The sequence below is a fragment of the Hyperolius riggenbachi genome, chromosome 1 (genome assembly GCF_040937935.1).
Source record: "Hyperolius riggenbachi isolate aHypRig1 chromosome 1, aHypRig1.pri, whole genome shotgun sequence".
Classification (NCBI taxonomy): Eukaryota; Metazoa; Chordata; class Amphibia; order Anura; family Hyperoliidae; genus Hyperolius; species Hyperolius riggenbachi.
The window spans coordinates 661,753,932-661,777,452 of NC_090646.1; the positions used below are offsets into that span (position 1 = coordinate 661,753,932).

General features: G+C 42.5%; 1 protein-coding gene across 2 annotated transcripts in view; it reads left to right on the forward strand.

The window, feature by feature from the left end:
• LOC137532233 (von Willebrand factor A domain-containing protein 5A-like) overlaps nucleotides 1–23,521 on the forward strand; it is a 473,069-nt gene that overhangs the window by 102,365 nt on the left and 347,183 nt on the right. For both annotated transcript variants that reach the window (XM_068252513.1, XM_068252522.1), the window contains exons 7-9: nucleotides 15,668–15,846; nucleotides 18,589–18,677; nucleotides 22,969–23,113. In XM_068252513.1, the coding sequence (XP_068108614.1) occupies nucleotides 15,668–15,846; nucleotides 18,589–18,677; nucleotides 22,969–23,113 (413 nt within the window). The remainder of the gene's footprint in view (nucleotides 1–15,667; nucleotides 15,847–18,588; nucleotides 18,678–22,968; nucleotides 23,114–23,521) is intronic.

Below are 23,521 nucleotides of genomic sequence, written 5' to 3' on the forward strand. Positions count from 1 at the left end.
GCCCACGTTACGATTGGTGAATGCTGTCCATGTTACAATTTTCTGGTGAACGCTGCCCACATTACGATTTTCTGTCCCACATTACGATATTGTGGTGAACGCTGCCCACATTACGATTGTCTGGTGTATGCTGTTCACGTTACAATTTTCTGGTGACTGCTGCTCACGTTACGATTTTCTGGTGACTGGTGCCCACATTACGATTTTCTGGTGAACTCTGCCCACATTACGATTTTCTGGTGAACTCTGCCCACATTATGATTTTCTAAAGGCCCACATTACGATTTTCTGGTGAACTCTGCCCACATTACGATTTTCTGGCCCACATTACGATTGTCTGGTAAAATGCTGCCCACTTTACAATTAATTTACAGTGAAACGCTGCCCCATTACGATTATTTGGCACCTATGGGGGGGGGGGGGCCCCATCCAAATATTCGCAGGGGGGCCCAGTGATTTCTAGTTACGCCCCTGATTGCAAACCAACAAACACATAAGAACTGCTTTTCTTCCAGAGAAAAATGAGCCATAAATTACTTTTCTCCTATGTTGCTGTCACTAACAGTAAGTGGTAGCAGTGGCGTTCATACTAGGACGGTGTGGCGCACTGGGTGACGAACAGCTAGGGGGGTGTCGCCATGACCCCCCACAGCAGCAGAGCAGGAGGGGGAAGCAGCACTAGAAGGAGGGGCAGTGGGGGCAGCAGTGGGGAGGGGGGAAATATCCCCCCCTCCCTCACCTGGGTCCCCTCCCTCTGCCTCTCTCCCCCTGCATAGATTACCGGTGGCAAGTGCAGGCTCTCCGGCGGGGAGACATGCGGAGAATTACTCCACTTCTGCGTTCCAAGCGATGGCAGCGTCATGTCGTCACAGATCTCCGCCTTCAATGCCGTCCACTGTGCTTCCGCTAGACAGGAAGCACAGTGGGCGGCATTGAAGGCGGAGATCTGTGACGACATGACGCTGCCAGCACTTGGATCGCGGAAATGAGATGAGTAATTCTGCGCATGTCTCCCCGCTGCCGAGCCTGCACTTGCCGCCGGTAATCTATGGAGGGGGAGAGAGGCAGAAGGAGGGGACCCAGGTGAGGGAGGGGGGGATATTTCCCCCCTCCCCACTGCTGCCCCCACTGCCCCTCCTTCTAGCGCTGCTTCCCCCCTCCTGGGGCATCTATACTGGGGCAACTGTACTAGCTATACTGGGGGCAACTATACTAGCTATACTGGGGGAACTATACTAGCTATACTGGGGGCAACTAAACTAGCTATAATGGGGGCAACTAAACTAGCTATAATGGGGGCAACTATACCAGCTATACTGGGGGCAACTATACTAGCTATACTGGGGGCAACTATACTAACTTAATTGGGGGCAACTAGTTTCACTGGGGGCAAGTATACTAGCTTCACTGGGGGCAGCTATACTGGGGGAAACTGTACAAGCTACACTGGGGGCAACTGTACTAGCTATACTGGGGGCAACTATACTAGCTATACTGGGGGTAACTATACTAACTTCATTGTGGGCAGCTAGTTTCACTGGGGGCAACTATACTAGCTTCACTGGGGGCAGCTATACTGGGGGAAACAGTACAAGCTACACTGGGGGGCAACTGTACTAGCTATACTGGGGGCAATTATACTAGGTATACTGGCGCAACTATACTAGCTATACTGGGGGCAACTATACTAGCTATACTGGGGCAACTACATTACCTACACTGGGGGCAACTATACTAGCTATATTGGGGGCAATTGTACTAGCTATACTGGGGGCAAATATACTAGCTATACTGGGGCAACTATACTAGCTATACTGAGGCAACTATATTACCTACACTGAGGGCAGCTATACTAGCTATATTGGGGGCAACTATACTAGCTATACTGAGGCAGTGGCAGCGCCAGGGGGTGCTGAAGCACCCCCTAAAATTCTCCAAGGACCCCTAAAGCACCCCCCAGCGTGAACTGACTTTCGGCGTCTAATAGACGCCGTGTCAGTCCACTGACAGCAGCAGCCCGCAGCTCCAACAGCGGCAGAGCAGGGCTACAGTAAAATGGCTCTGGAGACTTTGAGTCTGCAGTGCAGGGCTTCGGGCGCCATTTTCCCATAGCCCTCCCTCAGTGCGGAAGTTTCAGTTGCTGGCTGGCTGCAGAGGATCGTGGGAGCTGCGCGCCGGATGAAGGCCAGAACAGGAGGTCTGCTGCTGCTTCAGGTGAGTAAATGGTTTTTTTTATTTATATTAGCAGGTGTATCGACTGCTCTGGCCAGGTCTGCTACATGATTGAAGTGTTTTCTGGCCAAGTCAGCCACATGATTGCATGTATTTTCTCGTCAGGTCTGCCACATAATTGCATGTATTTTCTGGTCAGGTTTGCCACATAATTGCATGTATGTTCTGGTCAAATCTTCCACATGATTGCATGTATTTTCAGGTCAAATCTGCCAACATGATTGCATGTATTTTCTGGGCAAATCTGCCGACATGATTGCATGTATTTTCTGGGCGAATCTGCCGACATGATTGCATGTATTTTCTGGGCAAAACTGCTCACATTACGTCAATTTTCTTGAGAAAACCTGCACAATTATGTGATTTTTCAGGGGAAAGGCTCACCAAAAATTGGACCCACTGTCTTTGCGTTGCACTTTTAAAAGGAACCCGAGGTGAGAATAATATTGAGGCTGTCATATTTATCTCCTTTTAAGCAATACCAGTTGCCTGGCTGCAGTGCTGGTCCTCTGCCTCTAATTCTTTCAACCATAGACCCTGAACAAGCATGCAGCAGGTCAGGGGTTTCTGACAATATTGTCAGAACTGACAAGATTAGCTGCATGCTTGTTTCTGGTGTTATTCAGTTCACTACTGCAGCCAAATAGATCAGCAGGGCTCCCTATTGTTTAAAAGGAAATAAATATGGCAGCCTCCATATCACTCTCATCCCAGGTTCACTTTAAATTACAGTTAGCTCCACCCTCATCCGTTCATGGCCATGCCCATTTTATCGACGCAGCACGCTTAGCGCGCCGCAGGTTGAGGCCACACCCATTTTTAGGGGGGTGTGTCTTTTAATACCCAGCACCGGGTGTCAAATGCCCTAGGTACGCCACTGAGTGGTAGAAATCTGATATTACCAACAGATTTTGGACTAGCCCATCTTTTCATAGGGGGGTTCTCAGGGTTTTCTTTATTTTTAAAAGCACTTACTGAATGCCATTTGCTCCACCCAACTGCCAAAATAGTGTACAGCAACCAGAGAGGCCGGCCAGCATCTTTGTATAAATCTTTTTCAGGGAATGTCTTTATATAGAATTAATGCCATGCTGAGAATCCCCCATGAAGAGATGGACTAGCCGAAAATCTGTCGGTAATGTCAGATTACTACTACCTACTGTAAGTGACAGCAACACAGGAGAAAAGTAGTTCATGGCTCATTTTACTTTGAAAGAAAATTACTTCTTATTTGTATGTGTTTTCATGTATTTTAAATTTTAACTGCGATAGTGGTGCTTTAATTGGAATGAATGGGAACAGTCATCTCCCAACGTTTACTATCACTTAGTGAAGCAATGCGGTTGATCGAGTTTTCCGAGAGGCTACATGCAGCTTCTGGAGTCGGCTGAGTTCAACAAATGACACATTTGTGGTTGTAAGCCCCATCCTTCTAAATGTGGCCACCTACAAAAATGCCTTCAAACACATTTCTGGGCAGTGGCTGAAAATCATTTGAAGTCATGTGAACGAAATGAAGCAAGCTGCGTTCAGACGTCCATCTGAGCCCTTAAAGCAATCCCGAGCCGAAGCTCGGGATCAAAATCAGGTACTCACTTTAACAGGAAAGCCTCAGGATCCTATTGAGTCTTCCCTCGCTACTCTGATGTCCCCCATCGCTGAGCGCAGCTCCCCTCCAGATCGAGGCCGCGCTCCTTCCTGTCTTGCAGCTTGGCCGCGCAGTATATATGCGAGCACGGCTTGGCGTGCACAGTAGCACATGCACAGGCGGGCTCGCACAGCCATGATACAGGGAGAAGAGTTGGCCGGCCCTGATGTGATTAGCAAGGTGACAATGTATTATCACTAATGTTTGGGGGCTCAGTGACGGGGGACATTAGAATAGAGAGGGAAACCTCCATAGGATCCCGAGGCTCCCCTCTATTTAGGTAAGTATCTCATTTTGTACCCGAGCTTCAACTCGACTACACTTTAAAGTGGAGGCCTAGAGGGTAAATTTGTATAAAACTTGGATATACGTTACATACCTTAGTAGATGGAAGCTTCAGAATAGTCTCCTGAGGCTTCACCATTGTCCTTGACCCCACTGGTCTGCTCTGGGACCCTCTAAGCAAATCCTACAAGGGGCTTTTCGATTTGCTCCCATGGTCGCACTCCCCTCCGTGTACAAACACAGATGCATTACACCTGTTTGTGCTACTGTTCGGGCGTGGCAACAACTCACTCAGGTGCAGAGCAGCCACCCTCGTACACGGTGGAGAGAATGGCCATGAAGAGGAAGATCCTGGTGAGTGGCAACGGTAGGGCCAAGGAGGACATGCTCTATCTTGGTAAGCATCTTTTTTTTCTTTCAGGTTTGCTTTAAAGAGAAACTCAGACCAAGAATTGAACTTTATCCCAATCAATAGCTGATACCCCCTTTTACATGACAAATCTATTGCATTTCACAAACAGACCATCAGGGGGCGCTGTATGACTGATTTTGTGCTGAAATCCCTCCCACAAGAAGCTCTGGTACCGCAGTACTCTGGGCAAACTGTAATAATAGAAGCTTTTATGAAAATTTCCAGCAAATGTCTTTGTTCTCCAGATAGATAGGCGTTGAACAAAAATCACCTTTTAATGAGGTTTATTGTTTCAATTTATAAATATACAAAGTCCATAGTACAAATCTTCTAAGTAAAATAAAGAGAGTTATTAAAGATCTTAAATAAAATAAGAATTAAATAAAGTTTCTTTGTCTTGAAATGTCTGTGAGAATAGTAGGACTTAGATATGTGTGCATCAGTCTAAAGTCCATCTGTGAATGACCAGCGTGTGTGTGAGAGCCCCTCAACCCCCCTCCTTCTTCATTTAAATAACAACTTAGCTTTTGACGTCTCAGATTCCAAGCTGCCTTCTGATTGGTTGATTCAAATGATACTTAGTTCTATCTGCTAACACATAAAAATTTATATACTAAACACATGTACTCATTAATATTAAAATCTATCTACTCATTAATAACCCTATATATGTACTTACATATAACTCACTATTCTAAAGATACTATAATTATTATACAAATACAATCTGGTTAGATTTCTTATGTAAACCCTATTCAGCCGTTCAGAAGAGCATTTCAATAGCTGCTTTGACCAGTCTTGGCCAAAGGAATTTCCCTACCCCCAACTCTCAATAATAGAAGCCAGATGGCTTGGCTACCTTGTGGGGGAGAAAGTATCTCATATTACTATGGGGGTTGGAGTGGCATATGCTTCTCCTTTAAACAACCTTTAAGACAGAAAAATGATGACAAAGACTCTTGTACTATAATAGAAGCCAAACCGCATCTCCATAGATCCCTAGTTCACCTTCCAATATTTCCAAATGGGAGATTACTTCCACTAATTAAATAACCTCAGACATAAGTCTAATCAACAGGATCCTTGTCAATTAAACTTTATCAAAATATAATATTTCATATCTCCCCCTTGAAAATATTGTAATATTTTAAATTCATTCATAATTCCCATTCACGTCACATTCATATCCATTCATACTGGTCTATGAAGATTTGGTAAAGCTCCCCTATCTCCAAAATCTCTGTCCACATTAATCAATTGTCTTAATTTCATTTGAATCATAGTTCTGATATATAATTCCATTTCCCTAATTTCTATTTTGATTAGTCTATAAAATTTCCTAATTCTAAATGCTAAAAGTATTTGACATATAATACAAAATATTATTATAATAAACAAAAGGAATATAGGATGTAATAATAAATTTCCTGCAGCTGATAACACTGAAGTATTCCCTAAAGTTCTTATCGATTTTTTCAAACTATTCCAAAAAGACGTACTAGAAAATGTGATAAAATCATGTTCTACATTTTCCAATATTCCTTGCTGATGGTTAAATCTAATTTCTGCCGCATGCAACTCTTTAGTTAGGGTTAACAACAATCCTTTGTCTTTAATTATTTCTTGTGTCCATTTATCCCAGGGAAATTCATTTATTTGTGAAACATTATATTGTATAGGGAGACTTTCAACATCTTCAGATATCAAAGATGTGATATTAATTCTTAAATCATTTAAACTAACTGCATTTATGTCCCCTTCTACACAGTACAAACCTCTAACTAACTTTTCTGAATGAACACACGATTTAAAATGCCCTTTAACCATTTCTTCACTGGACATTACTTGAAAACATATCTTTCTTTGTTCCACGTGTGTGATTAGATCAGTGTGAGTGTTAACCCTTTCAATCCTTGCAGTACACAGACTCTGATTGTGATAACATGAATGATAAATAGGTTTTCCCTGATTAGGCAAACAAATAACCTTTGATTGAAAATGTAAACACGATGATAAATCTAATTGATCAACATTATTACTGTTTTCATCCATGGCAAAATCATTATAAAACATTTGATAATACAATAATTGTGTATTACTCACTGGAACCCCTAATATAGTCACAGGCACTAAAATTTGTTCTTTCCCCGCTATTGGTATCATTGATGTACTAATGCATTCATACTGATTGCATCCGTACCATTTATTAATCCACAAATCTATATGATTTAACGCATATTTATATTTCTTAGGTAAATTTCGTAGTATTCCTAGAGGTGTTATTCCTCCTTGGAAAGCCTGTGCTATAATTTTAAAATTTGTTGAATATTCAGTTTGGGTTTCCAAACATATCCTTGCCAACTGTGATTTCTGTTCACTATCAATCAACATTAAAGCTATATCTTGCAAATGTGATACAGAAGAACCTAATACAGATGCAGTTTGTATTATCATATGCTCCATCAATTGGTTTATATTCCTTTGCACCTTTAATCCTTTACCTCCTAACAAACCCACTGTTTCCAAATCAGATTTCAAAGTTTTTACATCCAAGCTGTTAGTTATGGCACCAATGGTTCCTACGCCTCCTAAAATACCTTCTATAATGCCTCATTTGTTCCTAGGGAAAGTTTCAAAACTATTTTCAAACCATTGTTCCATTCCATGTATCGAATTTGCAAGATAATTTTGACATATCGGATATCTTGTGGAAATTTTCCAACTTGAAATATTAAACTTCCAAACAATTATCACAAATCTACCTTCTCTTAACAATGGCTTGGTCTGGAAATGATTGAATTGAAAAGGACTTGCCTTGTAGAATTTTTTATCATTACAAATGGTCCTTTCAGGAGATTTTACTGTGATTTGAGTCATATCACATTTAGTAGGAAATCCTTGTAAACTAATACAACATTTATAGGTTCCATTATCCTCCATAGCCACTTCATTTAAAGAATAAACCAATTTAGAATGTATCCATTTTACACTACCTTTAGCACCTTGATTAATCACATGGATATTACCCTTATAAAAATTTCCTAGAAATTCATTATTTTTTACTCCATGTTAAAGTTGCATTTAGAGGTAACAATACACTAGTATTGCATATCAATTGTATATCCTTATATCCTTCTCTAATTTCTAAATAACGTGGCATAACTTTAATCTCTGGATACTCTATATTTGTCACGGTCAAATTAATTTTTATATTTGCTACTACATCTCCTCTGGATATTTGAAATTTCCAAAATCTATTAATATCTCCTTCCGCATCACTTTTAATGGCATTACTATCAGGAAATAAGAATATCATTACACCTTCAGACAATAAAACATCCTTTTCTCCCTTTTCCCCTTTCTTATATTCACTTCCAGTTCCTTTAGTAAAATTTCCAGACCAAACTGCTGAGTCATTGCCCTTGATTTGTACATACCAGAAATTAAATTCAGTTAAACTACAATTTATATTTCCTGTTATTTCATTATGGATATATTGTCCTGTCAATTTAGTGAATACATTTCTTGATTCTATCACTGCTTGGACACCTATATTTGTATTATGTTGGAAAAACAATTGTAAACAACAATCATTATCTGACCCTAGGCAGAAACATCCTACAATGTCATTTGTGGTATCTACAGTGCTTTCTTTAAAAAACTCTTCATAAGAATAGCCTTTTCCTCTGGATAGTGTATTTTCCTTCATCGAAACTTCAGAGCTTAAATTTGTTTCTTCAGCTTGCGCTGTCACTGTTAAACAATGGATCACTGAAGTAATCAAAGTCACATAAAAAATAAACATCAAGAAAACGTCTGTTGCTTTGTCTTTCAAGGCATCCCCCTTTAAAGGGAAGGTTCAGGGAGGGGATTCAAAAAATAAAAATAAATTTCCACTTACCTGGGGCTTCCTCCAGCCCGTGGCAGGCAGGAGGTGCCCTCGCCGCCGCTCCGCAGGCTCCCGGTGGTCTCCGGTGCCCGACCTGGCCAGGCCGGCTGCCAGGTCGGGCTCCTCTGCGCTCCATTTCCTGGGACTTCTGCGTCCCACGACGGCGCGCTGACGTCATCGGACGTCCGCCCGGCTGTACTGCGCATGCGCAGAACTACTGCGCATGCGCAGTACAGCCCGGCGGACGTCCGATGACGTCAGCGCGCCGTCGTGGGACGCAGAAGTCCCAGGAAATGGAGCGCAGAGGAGCCCGACCTGGCAGCCGGCCTGGCCAGGTTGGGTCGGGCACCGGAGACCACCGGGAGCCTGCGGAGCGGCGGCGAGGGCACCTCCTGCCTGCCACGGGCTGGAGGAAGCCCCAGGTAAGTGGAAATTTATTTTTATTTTTTGAATCCCCTCCCTGAACCTTCCCTTTAATCCATTCTTTGGATTAATCTTCTTCCATTTGGATTTATGCCCAGACATGATACCTGCAAAACAAATGCAGCATCATTATTTTGTAACATACAATTTGCATTGATCTACATGAACCCACATTTCCTGCTGCCTACGAATATTTTTAGCAGAGATTTGAGGTCTCTTAATTTTAATCATCACTTGGCCCAGCGTATCAATAATTTCAAAAGGACCTTCCCAATTACTGTGCCATGGTCCTGGTTTTTTAAACATTTTGACCATCACTAATGCCCCTTTCACAAATTTTGAATTATGAGGTGGCACCATTTTCTGCATATGAGACGCAGCATGTGGCAAAATTGCATTCAAATTTTCCTGCAACAACTGTAACCATTTCGTTTTTTCTATAGCCTCTCTCTGTGGAGTAGACAATCTTGGTTCCTGAGGAAACAAAAGTGGCATTTTCCTTCCTGTCATCAACTCAAAAGGAGTGTATTTAGTAGTTGCATTAGGAGTGCTCCTAATACCCATCAAAACAAAAGGAATGGCATCTACCCAAGTATTTCCTTTCTCCATTAGCATTTTAGCAATTCTTTGCTTAATTGTCCTATTCATCCTTTCCACAATGCCTGCTGACTGTGGGTGATAAGGCACATGGAATTGTTGCTTAACTCCCATGATATTACACATTGCTTGCATCTCTTTTCCTGTAAAATGTGTACCTCTATCACTGGATAAATTTTGTGGAATTCCCCATGTTGCAAACACATGACTGACTAGAGCCCTAGCAGTACTCAATGCATCATCTTTTCTCAAGGGAATAACTTCTACCCATTTTGAAAAAACATCAACCACTACCAATGCATATCTCAAACCTTGTTTACCCATAGGCAATGGACCTATAAAATCAATTTGCAATGTAGACCAAGGACCATCTGCAGGTGGAGTTCTCTGCAAAGGTGGTTTCTGTCCTTTTGGCCTGGGATTTATCTGTGCACAAATCAAACATGATTTAACTACATTCTGCACTGTTTCTTCCATTTTCTCCCAATAGAACTTCTCCTTCAAAACTTCTAACAACTTTTCCTGGCCCAAATGTCCCAAACTATTATGATTGAATTTAACAAATTCCACTTGTAAATGTTTGGGAATTACTGGATACAGTATTCCTCTCAATTCGTAAAACAACATTTGATCCTTGCAAACAAAAAGAGATTTAGGATCTGTCATTTGAGCCACTAAAGAAGGATCTTTAGCCTGCTCTGCTGCAAAAGATACCTTTGTGACATCATCATCTTTTCTGGCAGCTGCGACAATCAATTTAGACTTTTCCTGTTCTATCTCTACACCTCTCATTGCTGCTTCTTTGGCCAACATATCTGCCAAATTATTACCTTCAGACAACTCACTATCATCTTTACTGTGAGCGGGAACCTTTATAATCGCATAAGCTAAAGGATTTCTTTCTGCAATCTCGATAATCGATTGTAACATATCTTTATACACAAGAGCCTTGTTAGATGAATCTACAAAACCCCTTCTCTTCCAAATTGGCAAATAGTCTAGCAATGAACGTGTCAACCAAGAACAATCAGTGTAAATCACTAAAGGATTCTTATCCTCCTTTTCATCCAATTCCAGCACTGTTTTGACAGCTTGCAATTCTGGTCTTTGTGCTGAGTAATGACCAGGTAATTTATGCTGGATCGCATAACCTCTCTTAGGATACCAGATCGCATAGCCTGTACAATACTTCCCATCAACTTGATGTCTAGAACCATCTACAAACACTGGTTCATCAGACCTTTGCTCCTCCCGCCGGAAGAGAGAAGGAAAAGTTTCTGAGCCCTCACAAGGACATACATGTTCTTGCCCTTGATAATCCATAAGTTGAGGAAGAATGTACTTAGCATTGTGATCTACCTGGATTTGTTTTGTCGACAAAGCTAATAACCACTGATTGAATCTTTGGTTAGTCACGCCTGGCAAATTCCTCTCTAGCAAAAGTTTCAAAGTAGAATGGGGAGTCTGCAAAATGATGTTATTAAATCCCACAATATGTTCAGTTGCCTTCACTGCATAATAAACTCCCAGCAGATGTCTGACACAAACATCAAATCCTTTTTCCACAGGTGTCAACAGTCTAGAGAAATATCCCAATATTCTCCAGTTTCCACTTTGTTTTTGTAAAAGAACCACTGAAATGGACACATCTGAAACATGCACTTGAATAGCAAAACTAGCTTCTGGTGACTTATCAATTGTTGCTAGTGCTGGTGCATTTTGCAAAGCCTTTTTCAAATTTTCAAATGCCTGCAAGTGTCGATCTTCCCATGGGCCAAAACAATCTTTACTTTCTCCTTGCAACAATTCATACAAAACCGCTGCTTTTTCAGCAAAGCCTTCTATGAATTATCGCGAGTAATTTACAAGACCAAGGAATTGTCTCAGTGCTTTGTGATTGGTTGGAATGGGAAGTGACATGACAGCTTTAACCCTTTCCCCGCAATGGCTGTCTTACACCATGGCCTATTTTCACTCCCAAGAATTCCACTTCAGTTTTCAAAAGTTTTACCTTGCTGGTATTCAATTTCAGACCTGCTTCTGACAAAATCATGAACAATTCATCTAGCAGTTGCAAATGCTCACTCTCTGTCTCAGTGAACAGCAAAACATCATCGATGTACGATATAACACAATCTGGCCTCGAGAATTTTGACAAAACCTTTGTCATAGCTTGACAGAAAATTGAACTTGAAGAATGAAAACCTTGAGGCAGACGTGTAAATATAAATTGTTCGTTGTTGTATGTAAAAGCGAATTTGTATTGACAACTTCTTGCCAATTTAATGGAGAAGTATCCATTGGCTATGTCCAGACTTGAAAAATATTTGGCATTAGCTGACAATTTTGACATGACATCTGGCGTGCTGGAAACTATCGTCGTAATGTTTGGAGTATATTTATTAAGCATACGTAAGTCCAACAGAAATCTATACGTTTGATCGCGCTTGACAATACTCCAAACCGGAAAATTACATACAGAATTTGCCTTTCTTATAACGCCTTGATCTAATAAATCTTTAATTAGTTTTCCGATCGGTTCCATCGCATCTGGCGGCAATTTGTACTGCTTTTGAGGGGGAGGGTCTTTGCCCTCAATGTTGACTACAACATCTTTCATTGTCCCCACTTCACTTCGAAACTGAGCCCATAACTGAGGATACTTTTGTATGACAGCTGTCAAACTTGGATTGTCATCCACCTCAGGCCATTTACGACAGGTGGTTTTGACTTCTGTCATGCAAATGCTACTCACTTCATGGAAATCGTTAGGGTCTATCAACACTGGTTTACGATTGATAGTATCTTTCCAAATTACTGCATTGCCCAGGTCCAAAACCCAGCCTCTTTTCGTCATTTCGTTTGAACCAATTATCGATTCCGCCCCTTTGTAATGCCAAATATCAATTTCAGTCTGCAAATAACCTGGAATTTCAAAAGACACATTTTTGCACAAAGTAGCTCTGTTTCCTGTCTTCCCATCAAAGCCCACAACTGCGCATGTATTTGCCCCAGGCTGTAATGGCAAATCTTTTGTTGTGACACTGATCTGAGCGCCTGTGTCTAACAAAAATAAAAAATCCTCTCCCTCTAAAATGGCTTTTACAAATGGTCTACCGCAATTGTCTAAAAACAAAGGAGCTACAAATTCCAAGTTCCTGATTGGTTTAACCTCTGCTAGTCACAGAGTTTTTAACAGCCCCACTGACTGAAACCTGTCATTATCATCATTACCATCATAGCTGATCTTGATCTCATGTAACTGTTTGATCAGAGGTGCATATGGTGAAGATGCCTGAACTTCTACCTCTGCAGCTGGTGCAGAAAGTTTGGATTGAAAATTGACCAATCCATTTTCTTTGCCAAAGTTCTTCCGCATTTGCACATCATTCAAAAACCTATAACATTTCCATTTAGTGTGTCCAGGCTTATTGCAATAATAACAAACCATTGGAGATCTCTGGTATGCCTGCTTCTCCTTCTCATTCCTGCAGGGGGCAGCATGAGCTGGTTTTGTAAAAGAGACCTTACCCAAGTCTCCTCCCTGCATTTCAACATTTTTATTAGCAGACATTTTAGCTTTGATATTCTTAGTTCTGATCTGCCTGCGGATTTTGTCAATGAACGCAGCTGTTTGATTCAGATTCTCTTTTTCTACAGCGATAGTAGCTGAGATAGGATCCAAATACTGAAATTTCTTAACAAAAGCTTTTCTTAAAGCCGAATCTGACTCATCCTCTACTGTAAACAACATGTTATATATCTTTAAGAATTTCTGTTTGAATTCAAAAGGATCAGTTTCAAGAGTAGCCTTTAATGACTCTAACAAATCCAAATTTGGAACTTCATCTCCTGTCATGAACTTTAATAACTGTCTTAGTCTATCGTCCTCAGTGTGGTGTCTTTCTTCACCTCCAGCTGATAAAATAACACTTGGTTCTAAACGTTTACTCATGTGACTAGGTAACCACAAACGGAACACAGTGTTTTTCTGTAATTGGGACAAATTGAACCTGTCCGTGAAATCTTCAAATATTGTAATCAATTCAACGGCATCCAAACTTTTATTAAAAGGTGGAAGCATCTTAAATATCTTCATCAACTGATCATGTATTTTTAATTTTAATTTTCTAGCTCTATCTAGCATTTCTTTTTTAATTAGTTCCCTGGGCGTAAGTGCTTCTTCTTCTTCTTCCTTATCCTCAGCATTCACGCTGATTTCACCCTCAATACATGTCAATGGATCTGGAAATACATGCTGTTTACTAGGACAACCACTAGGTGGAGCCCTTAATGGAGAACCTGTTGTGTCTGTATCTGTCCCAGATTTTGTTACCACGGAAATTAAATTTTTTCTCTGCATTTCTAGCATTTGCTGTGTCCTAAATTCTAATTGCTTCTCCAATTCTTCTAAGTATGCTGCTAAAATGTCACAGTTTGAACAGCCCTCTGACTGCTGCTGAACCGCACAAATCTGAGATGCAGATTGCACGTCTGTGGTAACATGTGACTCATTTGCCTCACCAATAATCAAAGAATTGAACATCTGTACTAACTTCATTACATTTTTCGTCTTCTTTTTAATCTTACACAAAGTAAATCTAGAAGAATCTATTTCTTCATTAGCAGCCATGCATTGGCTATACATAGAAATCCACAACTCAGAATCTTTAGTGCATGTCCCTAAATCCTTAAACAACAAATCACTCTTCTCTGCGGAAAAATTAATAAAATCCATACTTATCAGACTCTAGTCGGTGGAGTTCTCAACCGCCTCTGGAAAAACGTCACTTTAAGCCTCAGTAGATTCTCTTGGAAAACCTCCAACACTTTCAGAGATAGGAATATTTTTTCCCGCCAAAATCAAAGTTAAAAAAAAATGAATAAAAATTCTTCCAAATATCAATCTTCCCCCGTGATGAAAGTGAAAATATCGTTTTTCAACTCCGTTTTTGGCTCGCCAATATGTAATAATAGAAGCTTTTATGAAAATTTCCAGCAAATGTCTTTGTTCTCCAGATAGATAGGCGTTGAACAAAAATCACCTTTTAATGAGGTTTATTGTTTCAGTTTATAAATATACAAAGTCCATAGTACAAATCTTCTAAGTAAAATAAAGAGAGTTATTAAAGATCTTAAATAAAATAAGAATTAAATAAAGTTTCTTTGTCTTGAAATGTCTGTGAGAATAGTAGGACTTAGATATGTGTGCATCAGTCTAAAGTCCATCTGTGAATGACCAGCGTGTGTGTGAGAGCCCCTCAACCCCCCTCCTTCTTCATTTAAATAACAACTTAGCTTTTGACGTCTCAGATTCCAAGCTGCCTTCTGATTGGTTGATTCAAATGATACTTAGTTCTATCTGCTAACACATATAAATTTATATACTAAACACATGTACTCATTAATATTAAAATCTATCTACTCATTAATAACCCTATATATGTACTTTCATAAAACTCACTATTCTAAAGATACTATAATTATTATACAAATACAATCTTGTTAGATTTCTTATGTAAACCCTATTCAGCCGTTCAGAAGAGCATTTCAATAGCTGCTTTGACCAGTCTTGGCCAAAGGAATTTCCCTACCCCCAACTCTCAATAATAGAAGCCAGATGGCTTGGCTACCTTGTGGGGGAGAAAGTATCTCATATTACTATGGGGGTTGGAGTGGCATATGCTTCTCCTTTAAACAACCTTTAAGACAGAAAAATGATGACAAAGACTCTTGTACTATAATAGAAGCCAAACCGCATCTCCATAGATCCCTAGTTCACCTTCCAATATTTCCAAATGGGAGATTACTTCCACTAATTAAATAACCTCAGACATAAGTCTAATCAACAGGATCCTTGTCAATTAAACTTTATCAAAATATAATATTTCACAAACTGCCACAATGTAACAATGTTCACAGACAGGAAATGGCTGTTTACAGCTGTCTGTAACAGCCAAAACAGCTAGGAGCAGCTACATAACCTGCCCACAGTAAAAATGTCACCATGTGATAAATGTCAGAATGTAAATCTGGGAGAGGAAAGATTTTACAATGAGCAAACACTGACTAAATCATTTATACATAATTATTGTAAAAATGAAGCACTTTTTTATTACATTATTTTCACTGGAGTTCCTCTTAAGTAAAAATTTGGAGCTTGTGTTTCATTCTTTTGTAGGTTCTGCAGATTCCATTATGACTGGGTCGGTCGCCATGTTGAATTTCTACCCCGGTTTCCCAGCGGGGCAGGAACAGTCCAGCTGTGGGGAGTTTATTTTTGTGATGGATCGCTCTGGCAGTATGCAGTCCCCCATGAATTCCGAGCGCAACTCCCCCCAGCGGATTCAGAGTGCTAAGGTCAGTAACCTGCCCAGGACCAGCATTTAAAGTAAACCAGAAATGGGCTTACTAAAAGATTTGCTACTCTCCCCGGGCTTCCTCCAGCCCATGAGCACCGATGCGTCCCTCGCCGTCCTCCTAAGTGCCTCCATTCGTCCATAATCAGCCCTGGTAACAGGCTCAGCCGCGCCAGTCGGTGTCTTCTGTGCGACTGAGTCAGATTGCCGGGACTGAATGTGGCCGAACTGAGGCATTCGAGAGGACGGGGAGGGATGCATCGGTGCTCATGGGGCTGAAGGAAGTCCCTGGTGAGTATAAGATTTAGTAAGCCAGGTACTGAGGTACACTTTAAAGCATACAGCAAGTGACCTGATGAGATAACATGGGTCCCTTATTTATTTATCTATATTTCCATTGGTTGATAAACCAGGGAATGCTTTCTATCCGAGCAGTGGCGTAACAATAGGCCCTGCAGCCCCTGCGCCTGCGGGGGGGGCGCCCCCCTCCCCTGGGGCCCGCTCTGGGCCATTTAGTGGGGGCTGGAGGGGTGGCAGCATGAGGGGAAAGCCTTGGCCACAGTCGGAGGGGAGAGGGGAAGTTCCCCCCCTCTCCCTCACCTCGGGGCTCTCCCCTCTGCGCCGCCCTCCAGCTAGTTACAGTGTGTGGGCGGTGGGCAGATACATACCTTCTTCCGTACATTCCATCGCAGACTTCTCGCTCTTGCGGCTGACGTCACTTCCGGAAGTGATGTCAGCCGCTAGAGCGAGAAGTCTGCGATGGAACGTACGGAAGAAGGTATGTATCTGCCCGCTGCCCACACACTGTAACTAGCTGGAGGGGAGCGCAGAGGGGAGAGCCCCGAGGTGAGGGAGAGGGGGGGAACTTCCCCTCTCCCCGCCGACTGTGGTCAAGGCTTTCCCCTCATGCTGCCACCCCTCCAGCCCCCACAAAACGGCCACTAGCGGGCCCCAGGGGAGGGGGGGGGCCCGCTCTGGAATTCTGCCCCTGTATCTGAGTTAAGCTACTTTGGTAGTTGAGAGACCACTTCATGTTCGCTGGATCACTTGCGTTCTCTATCATTCTCCACCGTAAAGGCCAGTTCAGATGGGCAGTAAACGCGGTCGTTTCAGCGGCCAACGCAAGTGTTGTGTCAACAGGATCAACTGCTGTTCCATTCAAATAAAGACAGTGACAGCTTTTTGCTTTTTTCACATAAACGCCACACTAGATCCTGCCATCTCTGCTTGGACACGACATGTAGCATCCAAGACGGCTACATTTGAACATGCAACAAGATGACAAACCAGTGGTTTTCAATGCTGAACATTTTTCAGTAACATCAGATAAACGTGCTGCCGCCAACTGTCCTACGGAAGCCCTTTGTGAATTAACTCCATTGTTTTGTGGTGAATGAAGGGTGGGTCTACACTTCAATATAGTAAAAAGTAGAGGAAACATTGCGTGGGATGTACCAATAACCAGAAACCACCACAGGGATACAGGGGCGCCAGAAGAATAAAAATATCTAAAAAGTTTAAAATTTGTGGAGGCAGTGGTGGGCTTACTTCCTCCAAACAGACACAAGATAGGCCAACAAAGTTTAGCAGAACAAATTTATTTACATACGCCAGGGGAAAATGCAACGCGTTTCGCAGGTATGACCCCGCTTCATCAGGCAATAGGTAGGAGTAGGTACAGTGCAGGTCTGTAGCTGAACCAAGCGAGACAGAGGCGCTTGACTCAGCTACACCAGCACATATGCGCGCTAACACAGCCCCACTAGTGCAATAAGCACACTGCTTCAGAGAGTATGGATAGTCCAGACAAGGGTGGACAGTTGTCTCGTAAGTGGACCCAGGCCTGGATTTACATCACAGGGCAGGAGCCTATAGGCACAGATGTCCTGGCAGCCTAGACTCCGCCCTCCATGAGCCTTCAAACACCCGCCAGACCACACCACTTCCCTTGCCTATCATAACTACAGGTGCCCCTTAGTATTATGTAGCCAGAAGTACCCTCAGTGTTAAGTAGTAAGTTGTGCCCCCCAAATGAAAGGAAATTTTGTCAGTGGAATGCCCAGAGCAGCATGAGTAACCTCTCATTTACGGCTTCATCAGGACTCTGCAAAGGGCAGGAGGGAGGGAAGCACTAGGAGAGGGGAGTGAGCTGCCTTTACTTCATCAGGCGCCTGTAGGCACATGCCTACAGTGCCTTGTGGTAAATCCAGCCCTGAGTGGACTCTGGGGTGGCAGGGGACACAGGGGTGTGATACACGTCAGCCTGATGCATGCTGGAATCAGGGGCACTTCAAAGCAAAATTATAACTAGGCCTTTTCGTGTACTGGCAGTAACATAGTTATGTGGCTGGGTGGTGTAATGGTTAAGGGCACTGCCTCTGACACAGGAGACCAGGGTTTCAATCTCGGCTCTTCCTGTTTAGTAAGCCAGCACCTATTTAGTAGGAGACCTTAGCCAAGTCTCCCTAACACTGCTACTGCCTGTAGAGCGCGTCCTAGTGGCTGCAGCTCTAGTGCTTTGAGTCCGTCAGGAGAAAAGCGTGATATAAATGTTGTCTAATGTCTTATCCTACATTAGGTTATATTATTGTTATTATAACTATCTGTCCTCACAGCCTCATATATTAGAATGTGGTAGTTCTCCACTTTGCATTGTGACTATGTGAGCTGGAATTTCTGCCTTTTTGTATTTGGTGGTTTCTCTGACGCCTCCAGTCACTCATCCTCCATCTTTCTTCTCCAGGAGACACTGGTCCTTCTGATAAAGAGCTTACCGCTCGATTGTTACCTCAACATCTATGGATTTGGCTCCCATTTTGAGTCTTTCTTTCCGTGAGTAAAACGAGTTGTTTGGTAGTTGGCCTAAGTTTTGTTCACCAGCAGATGTAATGTACCTAGAAGCAAAGGTATTTCTCTACATTTGCTGTTTGCTTTTTATCTAATGTTAGGGTTATCCTCATTAGGCCTCTTCCTGGCCCTGTTGCTGGTGGGGTTTTCAGCAACGCACAGCGTGAGCGACTTGCAAAGTCATCATAGACTACAATGCAACACCTGATGTGGTGTAGAGAAGTAGGAACGCTACAACCACCGATGCATAACCCAAGGGAGCAGGGATCATGAGTCTCAAAACGTACAGGCAAACAAAGATGTCCCGCTACACCATGGATGGGTATAAAACTTCCTTCAATTTTATTGGCACATCAGTAGATACAAAAAGGCTGACGCGTATCGGAGCTCAGAAGGCTCCTTAATCATAGCCAGCATACACATATTCATAACAGGTTTAAGACGTTCTGCCTGATTTTTTGACATACTGTAATCATAACAGTTTCAATTTATTTTTCACCATGTGTCATAGCCCTACCGAGATAGACTATTTGGATCTGACTCTGTGTGGCTCTGAGATCTAAGGCAGAATTATTACTAAAACTTTTAGAAAAGCATGCGCTGGGAATTCACTTTTGTTGGCTTCCAGCTGCCATCCGAGCCATACACTGAGGGCGATTCCTCATGGGGAGATGGTCAGAGTTGCTCGTAATTGCTCCGATCCCAGCGCCTCGGGACAGGAGTTGGATTTAGTGGTGGAGAGACTCCGGGAGCAGGGGTATGAAAGCTCAGTGATTCAAAAAGCGAGACAGCAGGTGTTAAAAAAGAATCGTCAGGATCTTCTGGGTACGGGTTCCGGGGGCAGGATCAGGCGGAAAAGAATTCTAACCTTTACAACTCCTTACAGCTTGGAGTATAATAAGGTTATTAATATAATAAAAAATATTTGCCAGTCCTGCATTCGGATCCCAAACTTTGTAAGATCCTGGGGGAGGGTTGTACTTTCTCCGCACGCCGTGCCCCTACCTTGGGGACCCGTCTCTCCCCGAGTCTCTTTTCCAGCTCTCCCAGACCTGTTCCAACATGGTTGGCCTACAAAGGTTCCTTCAGGTGCGGGTATAGCACCTGCAGGTACTGTTGCGTCCACAACCAAACACGTGAGATTATTTCCATCTCCAAAGGTGAGAGATTTGAGATGAAGCAATACATAAATTGCAATTCTAGCAATGTAGTTTATCTCATCACCTGCGTTGCTTGTGGACTGCAGTATGTGGGGTGTACTACCCGCCCTTTGAGGCAACGCATCTCAGAACATTTTAATGGATCAGCTAGGTGTATTAGGAATGAAGCATATATTTCTCAAGTCTCCAGTGTATCCAAGCATTTCCTGAAAGAACATCGGGGCGATATGGGTAGCTTCACCTTCCAGGGTATTGATAGGGTCAGGGCCGGCGCTACCATTAAGGCAAAGGAGGCAGCTGCCCCAGGGCCCCAGGGCTTGTAGGGGCCCCCAGTGGCTACAAGAGGAAAACATTTTTTTTCAAATCGGCCTTATAGTTTTTGAGAAAATCGATTTTAAAGTTTCAAAGGAAAAAAAACAAAAAATACACATTTAAAAACCTGCCGAATTAATGGTTAATAGCAAATCCACCTTAAATGCTAGAAACCCTAAATTTGCAGGATATGTTAAGGAGATCATTGGGAATAAGAGGGAAAAACAATTTTTCAGAAAGACCTTATAGTTTTTGAGAAAATCGATTTTAAAGTTTTGAAGGAAAAAAAGTATACTTTTAAATGCGGTAAATGTCACTTTTAGTAGCAAACCTAACGGTAGTGTAATTTTACATGCATCAAACGAAAGCGCAATACATTTCCTGACGGGGTTTCCAGGGGGTCTATACGCAGCCGCAGCGCTTTGGCCAGGGATCGCTATACAGCCGCAATATGGCTGTATGAAGATCCCTGGCATTTTTTCCTATTTTCCCAATTTTTTTTTTATGTTTAGAGTGTGGGAATTTTTTTTTTTTTAAATTATGTGGGGTCCCCCCTCCTGAAACTTTTTAACCCCTTGTCCCCCATGCAGGCTGGGATAGCCAGAATGTGGATCTCCGACCAATTGGGACTTCACACCCTGACTATACCAGCTGCAAAAAAGGTCCCCTAATGCCGATTTTTGTTCCGGGGTATTTGTTGGGGGGGGCCCCCAGGTTTATTTTGCCCTGGGGCCCCATTGTTGCTTAAACCGGCCCTGGATAGGGTAGTCTGCCCACCCAGAGGGGGTGACCTACATAGATCCCTATTGAAACGGGAGGCCTTGTGGATATGGAGACTAGGTACACGCACACCTCCAGGCTTAAATTCCAGAATGGATGTTAGTCTCACTTACGATATAAGGGCTTAATTTTCATGCCTTTTGATTCTATCTGCGCCCCCCCCCCCCCCCCTCTTTGATTCCCTTTTTTGGGGTACGGTTTTATCTGTGCAATGTGTTTGTCCTTAAGCTGTATATTTATCTTGATGCTTAACCATGTCATCATTGGTTTTTTTTAAATTTCCATATATTTCAGGTCTGTATACTGGCTATGCCATTTTATATGTACATTGTATGTGTCACTTTAAGAGCTAAGGCCATGCCCACTGGGGGCTGGCACTTGACTACTTAAACCTGTGATGAATATGTGTATGCTGGCTATGATTAAGGAGCCTTCTGAGCTCCGATACGCGTCAGCCTTTTTGTATCTACTGATGTGCCAATAAAATTGAAGGAAGTTTTATACCCATCCATGGTGTAGCGGGACATCTTTGTTTGCCCGCAACACCTGATGCATTCAATATTTGCACAAACATGCAGTGTGATCCAATTCATTATAAATGAATGGAAGTTGCACAATACTGGAAAGCAACGCAAGTGGTGTGCATTGTGCGCAGTGCGCAAGAGGTGGAGGCGGGGCCTAACAAATAAAACTGGTGATTTAGAGAGAATGGAGGGAAGCCTCATATTTTTGGGTCTTTCTTTAACAACAATCTAGTGGTTATGTAACGCCGACATTTGCAATACACGGTCATGCCGCTAGCGGACCCTCACTGGAGCTCACTGCTGAATAGTTATACTGTTTAGGGGAAGCCAATTAACAACATATCTGTGTTTTTGGATTGTAAGAGGAAACCCATGCAAGCATGAGAACATACAGTACAAACCCCATGCAGATAGTGTCTTGGCCCATAATAGAACCAGGGACCCCAGCCAGTGTAAGCAAAGTAAGAGTGCTATCCACTACACCACCATGCTGCCCCTACATGGAAAGAGAGAGATGCATTGTTGCAGAAACTTCATTTAAACTCCTTGGCGCTACGCCGAGTCAGGCTCGGGGTGGAAAAAAGAGGCCAGGATCGGTAATCCCGAGCCTGACTTGTGGTAGCCACCTGGAGGTAAGGGGAAGCACTTGTGTTATATTGGAGAGTGAGGAGAACATCTCTGCTTCTGCTAGAAGATTCAGACTGGACTTTGAGAACAGGGCCTGTTTACATTTTCTGACTTATACCCCAACAATTTAAGGGTAACTTTACCTAAGGGATCCTGAAGCAAAATACAGGGAGACTACCATTTTTATTTCCTTTTAAACAATGCCAGTTGCCTGGCAGTCCTGCTGATCTCATTGGCTGCAGTAGTGTCCGAATAACACCAGAAACAAGCAAACCGCTAACCTTGTCAGAAACACCTGATCTGCATGCTTGTTTAGGGTCTATGGCAACCAGGAAACTGGTGTTGTTTAAAAGGAAATTAATATGGCAGCCTCCATATCCCTCTCATTTCAGGTGTGCTTTAAAGCGAACCCGAGGTGAAAATAAACTGATGAGATAAAGAATTGTACTTATCCTCCTACTCCTAAACTTTCTTTTTTAGATATTAATTGATATATATATAGTTTAAATTCAGGAACTATTGACCTTTTATTTTACTCTCCTTCTGCCCTCAGAAGTTGTATTCTGCCAGGAAAACTTTTATGACTGTACTTTGCTTATCAGTGATGTGTACTAGATTCCCGACAAGGTACCCACAAGACAGAAGCTGTCACTTCCATGCCTGAAAATTAACCCTTTCAGGCAGCAAAATAAAGCAAGTAAAACAGCCTGGTTATTAATATGTTTTGTGCTGTCTGTACATACACATGTTTATCTCATCATGTCACCTCGGGTACACTTTAAGTGCACATAATCACTTGGATGAATGACCTCTCCTCTCACTGTCTAGTCCTGCTGTACATGCAGCTGCATCCTCATTATTTGTGTCCCGCAGAGAGAGTGTGGAGTACACCCAGCAGTCCATGGAGGAGGCGGTGAAGAAGGTGAATGAGATGCAAGCCAATTTTGGAGGAACAGAAATTCTTCAGCCATTAAAGAAAATCTACAGCACAGCCGAGAAACCTCACCATCCTCGCCAGGTAAAGTCGCCTGAGACGGCTGATATGACTGCCTCTGCCAATCCCAACTAATGATGGGCACTCGGCCAGGGATTCGCCTAGTGGATCAATCTAACCAATAGCTTTGTTTGCTCACCTTGCATTGCTCTGCCTGGCCTCTGCCCCCGACATTGTAGCAGAACACGTCACTAGCCTGCAAGCTAACGAGGCATCTGATCAGCCTCTGCCCAGTGAAGTCGATCGAGGGATCGGATCCTGATCCCTGATCCACCTCCCTGAGTGTGTTTGAAGTCCATGTGGATCCTTCATTTAATCAATTTTGCATATTTTATACTGTACATTTATTATTTCTTCTACTGGCTGCTGCTATATGTACTACCTTCTATACAATTATGATGAAATGGAAAGATACATTTACTCTGAGTTTTT